We start from the raw sequence: 6125 nt of genomic DNA, 5'->3' as shown, positions 1-6125 counted from the left end.
TATTCCTCAGTAAAGTTGGAGGAAAAAAGAAAGCCCCGAGTCAAAAATCAGAATACTATTAATATGAATTGATTTTTGATGACATTAATAACAAATAATTACATTTGGAGACTTAAAAAAAAAAGTGGATGAGATCGCTCAGAAGAAAGAGAGGGTACTGGGTCTCTAAGAAGGTCTGGTTTTCCAGGGCCTGGGTGGATGTCAAGATGGTAGGAGCATCCATGATGTTAAAAATCCATGAGGCGTTTAGGACTTGACAAAATTGAGGAGGCTGCAGGGCATCAGGGGAGACCTCAAAGGCTGCTGGCTGCGGGGCTCGGGCCTAGAGAATCAGGTACTGCACACCCGGATCTAATGGCCAAGGTCCTGGGCTCAATCCTGACTCCCGTGGGGCCTGCCCCTCTAGGGGCCTCACTGCAGAAGCAGGAAGTACTGCCTGAGGCTCAGCTTCCGCTCTGGGTGTTCTGGTACCGCCAAGTCACCCCTCACACTGGGGACCTTCCCACTTGGGACCTGCAGCACTTTCACTTCCCCCAGGTGCGCAGCCCCTGGCCCAGCACGTGGGAGGACCTTGGTCTACACTTGTTGCCAAGAACAGGATGCAGACTCCGAGAGAGGGGCAATGTCGGGAAGGTGGGGGAAGGGGGTAGATGAACAGAGAAAGAAGGGCAGGCACATAGATAAGGGGCCAGAAACCAGACAGGGAAAGGATAGAGACCTGGGGCGGAAGGGGACAGAGACCCAGAGGTAAAGAGAGGATAAAGATCCAGAGAGAAAAGAACAGAGACCGAGAGAGAGGAGGACAAGAAACTGGGAGGGCCAGGAAGCGGGGACAGAGATGAATGCAGAGATGGCAGAGCTTTGCAGGCGGTGAGGTCAGAGTGTCTGTGAGGTCGGCGGCTGTCCAGGGCCGGCCTGGGGTCCTGGTGCCCAGAGTAGGTGGGTGCAAGTAGATCAGGATTCCCTGCGCGTCCCCCAGCCTGAGCCATGGAGACCTGGGAAGAACTGCCTGGTGTGTCCTCGGTGCCCACCAATTCCAAGGCCCCTCAGGTATTGGTGTGTGCATCCCAGTGGGGCAGGTGAGGGAGATGGGGACAGAGACACAGAAGAAAGTCACCTCGCATGTAAAGGGAGGGGGTGGGGCTCTGCCCCTGGAACTTCCTCTTTCTCTGAGTTCTTCCTTTCTCTTCTCTCTCGGCCTCTCCCTATCTCTCTCTCAGGCCTGCGTCCCCCTACTGCCACCACCCCTTCTGTCCTGTCCCTCCCACTGTTCTCTCACACCTCTAGGAGAAGATGTCAGCCCAGGACAGCTGCCTCAGCCTCATCAAGTACCTCCTCTTCGTTTTCAACCTCTTCTTCTTCGTGAGTTGCCTCCCGGCTCCCCAGCCCAGGCCCCAGCCCCTGACGCAGCTGCCCAATCTCAAACCCCCCTTCGCCCACCGGCCATGCTCTCCTCTCCTCTCCCCAGGTCCTAGGCAGCCTTATTTTCTGCTTCGGCATCTGGATACTCATCGACAAGACCAGCTTCGTGTCCTTTGTGGGTAAGGGAGCTGGGGCAGTCCGGGTGGGCCTTCCTGGAGCAGGCATGAACTGGGCTCCCTTCCAAGGACCTCCTGTGGTCTCCCTCAACCCAGGGAGGCCCATGGTGCCCAACTCCCTGTTCTGATCGCAGGCTTTGCTCCACCACTTTCTACTGCCATAACTCTCCGAGCCTCAGCTTCTTCCTCTGGCAAATGAGTTGTGCATACCAGTAATAATAATGGCCATTTCTCAGACACTTCCTAGGTGTCAGATCTTGGGCAGAGGCTCATCAGATTCTCCCATAAATCTTCCCTCTCTTGAGGCTCAGAGAGGGGAAGACACTTACTGGATGTCACACAGCAAGGAAGTAAAAGAACAGATCAAGACTAATAATAATTGTAGGAAAATAACAATGGGGTAATAGTCAAAATCCTAATGGCTCATATATAATGTGTTCGCCCTGTGTAGAGGACCAGTTGAACACATGCCTCCCATGTGTTGCTCAAAACAACCCTAGGAAATAGATAACATTATTCCCTAGGTCTCAGGGAGGTTTAGATGGCTGATCCAGTGTCACAGAACAAATGATGGGGCTGAAACTATTGGGGGTGGGTAGGAGCTGACGGAGGAAAGAGAGACTGAGAACAAGAGGGAAAGACAGAGACCAGGAAGAAAGAGGGACAGAGATCTAGAAAGAAGGGAACAGAGATCCAAAGAGAGAGAGGGACAGAGACCCACAGAGAGAGGTGGAGAGAATCCCAGAAGAAAAGGGATAGAGAGATTCAGGGTGGGACAGGGACAGAAACCCAGAGAAAAGGATGCCAGGAGCCCAGGAAGAGGTCCCCCAGGTTACTGTCCCCCGCTTGGGTGGTGTGTGGGTATGGAATGGGGCTGCCTGGAGCTGTGCACATGGAGCCAAACGTCACTGCCTCTCACCTCCCCCAGGCTTGTCCTTCATGCCCTTGCAGATCTGGTCCAAGGCCCTGGCCATCTCAGGAATCCTCACCATGGGCCTTGCCCTCCTGGGCTGTGTGGGGGCCCTGAAGGAGTTCCGCTGCCTCCTGGGCCTGGTGAGTGCCCCTTCCCCCCTCCATCCCTAGGCTCATTCACATCTTGCCCTCAAATAGAGCCCTGGCAGCTCCTTCATCCTGCGGAGGGATTCAGCCTGACCTCTCCACTCTGCCTCTCCCCAGTATTTCGGGACACTGCTGCTCCTGTTTGCCACACAGATCACCCTGGGAATCCTCATCTCCACTCAGAAGGTCCAGGTGAGTTCCCCTTCTCCCCCCGCCAACCCCAGCTAGTGGGTGGTAGAAAGAGACAGAAACAAAGGCAGACAGGGGCTGACATAGACAAAGAGAAATAACAGAGATAGAGAAGACAGAAAGAAACAGAGATACGGAAAGACAGAGACAGATGCAGAGACTAGCAGAGAGACACAGAGAAGGAGCTAGAGACAGGGAGGGCCAGAGAGACTCACCGACACGGACAGAGGAAGAGAGACACAAATCCAAAAGGAAGCAGGAAAACAAACAAACAAACCTCAGAGAAACAGTAGGCTCCGAGAAAGAGACAGAAACCGAATGAGATCATGGGAGATAGTGGAGAAACGGAAAGACAGACGATAGAAACAGGCAGAGAGAGAGAGATTTTGAGGGATAGAGACATAGCTAGCCATTCAGCGAAAAACCGAGGCCGACCTGAAGATGCTCAGGGACTACCTGAGGCTAAGACAGCCACGGAGTGGCTGGAGTGGGTTGGGGCAGATGGCGGTGGGGAGGCAGGTGGTGGTTCATCCTCACTCTCGGCCTATCAGCTGGAGCGGAAAGTGGAGAACGTCGTGCTGAAGACGATCCAAACCTACCGCGCCCACCCGGAGGAGACGGCTGCGGAGGAGAGCTGGGACTACGTGCAGTTTCAGGTGCGTGAGGCCCCCACCCACCAGGATCCCTCCCTCTAGCTCTGGGACTCTGACGTGGCTCCGCCCACTGCCTGGAAGAGACTTGGCCCCGACGCGACCCGAGCCCCCAGCTCTAGGACCCTAAAGTAACCCTACTCACCTACTCCACCTCCAGCCGCGGCGACGTGGCCCAGTGCCCCAGCTCCCAGCTCCTGCAGTGGCTCCGCCCCCCGCCTCGACAAGACTCCACCCTCAGCCCCAAGGCCCTAGCGTGACCCCACTCCCTGCCCAATAGTGACTCTGGTTCCCAAGGGACCCGGCCCAAGTGAGACTCCATTCCCTGGTCACTCACATGACCCCGCCCTCCCAACCATTTGTCCCCTCCCTGAGGCCGAATTGTACTGCCTATCCACTCTTCAGTCCACAGCACGATTCTGCAGTTCCTCCCCCGGGCCCCATGACCCCTACCCCCGTGACTTGTCTCTCCCAACCTCATGTTCGCTTAATGTCTCCTGGCCCTGCCATGACCCCAGCCCAGCTCACAGTCCCCCACCCTGCACCCACCACTTAGCCCTCTACTCCCCAGTATGACCTCATACCCATCACCCAGTCCCCTGATCCCCCAAAGCATCTTGCATCCCTCCAGCCCCTGTTCCTCTGACTCTTGTCCCTCTCCTAGCTGCGCTGCTGCGGCTGGAAATCTCCTCAGGACTGGTTCCGTATCCCCAGCCTGAGGAGCAACGAATCGAGAGGGCATCGCGTGCCCTGCTCCTGCTATAACTCATCGGCGACCAACGACTCCGCAATCTTCGATAAGATCTCCTTCCCTCAGTTCAGCGGGCTCGGACAACTGGCGCGGCCCCGACACAATGCAGACATTTGCTTGGTCCCCGCGAACAGCTACATCTACCGCGAGGTGGGGAGGATTTGGAGCGCAGGACGTGGGAGGGACCTGACAGGGTGGAGCTACGAGAAAGGGAGGTACTACAAGAGGGGCAGAGCTCCAAGGGGCGGGGTCTTTTGAAGGGCGGGGCCTAAAGAAAAGGCCTAGGCGAAAGGGCAGGATCTGGAACGCTGATGCCTGGGGAGGGGGAAGGCTTGGACCGTCCGAAGCGGAGAGACTAGAGAACCCTGATAACTAGGGAAGGGGGGCGGTACCTGAAAGAAGGGTTAGGGCTGGGCGGAGGAGAACAGTGGGCCCAGGCTTGAGGGCGAATCCCCCAAAGAACCCTACCTGTAACCTCTCCCCTATATCCCCAGGGCTGCGCACAGAGCCTCCAGAAGTGGTTGCACAACAACCTCATCTCCATAGTGGGCATTTGTCTCGGCGTGGGTCTACTTGAGGTAATCTGGTCCCGCCCCCACTCGCGATTGGTCTAGATGGCCCCGCCCCAAATTGCGCGTCCAACCATTCTCTCAGGGAAAGGCTCATGCGTGGTACAGCGTCAGCCAATCCAGGCCCTCCTGAGGCTCCACCTGGGACGAGGGAGGAGACCTAGCCTCTGTGAGCCCTGATTGGTTGCGCGGAGGGAGTAGGCGTTCCCACCCTTCCTCGCGAGGCTCCCATTGGTCCTCCTTGGCATATCATCCTCCTGCTATTGGCCGCAATATCCCTCCCCTTTCCCCTCAGGTGAGTATGGCGGGGCTGAGCCTGCTACTACCACGCAGCATGCTCCACCGGGAACGCCAGCCGCAGGTTCGAACTGCGGGCCCGGCCCGAGCACCGATGGCAGCGGCAGGCGCTATGGTGTGCTGAGCAGCAGCGGGCGTAGCGGCAGTCTGTGGGTTGGCTGGGGCATGGCGGTGCCTGCCCTAACTGGGGGGACAAGGCCCCGCAGGGTAAGCTGCCCATGGCTCTGGGGCCCTGGCCCCTTTGGGATCAAGACGAGGAACAACCTGAGATCGGGAGTGTAGGCGCGGAGATGGAGGCCGAGATGGAATTAGAGGCCGAGACGGAGGGCGAGATAGATAAGCCTCCGGAATAAAGGACTTTGGGCTTTCTCCGGATCACGCGGCTTCTCAGACTCTAGACCTATGCTAGACGCAGCTGGATTCCCTCTACCCCACCCTATTCCTTCCTGCTTCAACTCCGCTCCCACCCCTCCCCGGCCCGCCCTTTGGTGTCCTACCCAATGACCTCTAGCCCTTTTACCCTTAATTCCGCCATATTCTCCAAACTCCCGTCCCTGACAGTCTTTCACGACCAGGCCCAGTTCTCCCTGTAGTCCCGCCCATCTCCTACCTACTCCCTTCTCCACACCTCCCATGACGCAGCCCCGCCCAACTCGCGGGCCCTTATTTTCTTCCCCTGGCCCCACCCCCTAGGTTTTTTCCCTGGGGACCCCCAACTCTCCCCGGCAGCCCCTCGACCTCTCTGACCGCGTCTCCTTTCTCTATAGCTCAGCTTCATGACGCTCTCCATATTCCTGTGCAGAAACCTGGACCACGTCTACGATCGGCTCGCTCGGTACCGATAGGCCCCGACCTTCCCGAAGCCCTGCCCCGCCCCCCTCAAGTGCCCTGGGCATTTAGTTCCCTGTCGCCTGTAAATATTTGTTTAATCCCCAGCTGGTCCCAGCCATTGAGCCCTCATTCCCCTCGGGGACCCAGAGGTCTGTCTGACCCGCTGTTGTCACCTCTCCCGGGGGACCTGGGGTTTCCGGCCACCAGCTTCCTGCCCCTAAAGACACCTCATTTCTTTGCC

The 6125-nt window shown here is 57.3% G+C and overlaps 1 protein-coding gene across 1 annotated transcript; it reads left to right on the top strand.

The window, feature by feature from the left end:
• Positions 1–1192: 1192 nt before the first annotated feature.
• Positions 1193–6018, top strand: CD37 (CD37 molecule). The gene is made up of 8 exons (XM_082676474.1): positions 1193–1362; positions 1469–1541; positions 2467–2591; positions 2715–2789; positions 3338–3442; positions 4101–4337; positions 4682–4765; positions 5821–6018. Exons 1-8 carry the CDS (start codon positions 1294–1296, stop codon positions 5896–5898), a joined length of 846 nt encoding a protein of 281 aa, XP_082532600.1. The 5' UTR covers positions 1193–1293; the 3' UTR covers positions 5899–6018.
• The last annotated feature ends 107 nt before the right edge of the window (positions 6019–6125 follow it).

Source organism: Grampus griseus (genome assembly GCF_964374135.1).
Source record: "Grampus griseus genome assembly, chromosome: 19".
NCBI lineage: Eukaryota > Metazoa > Chordata > Mammalia > Artiodactyla > Delphinidae > Grampus > Grampus griseus.
This window is presented reverse-complemented; position numbering and strand designations above follow the sequence as displayed.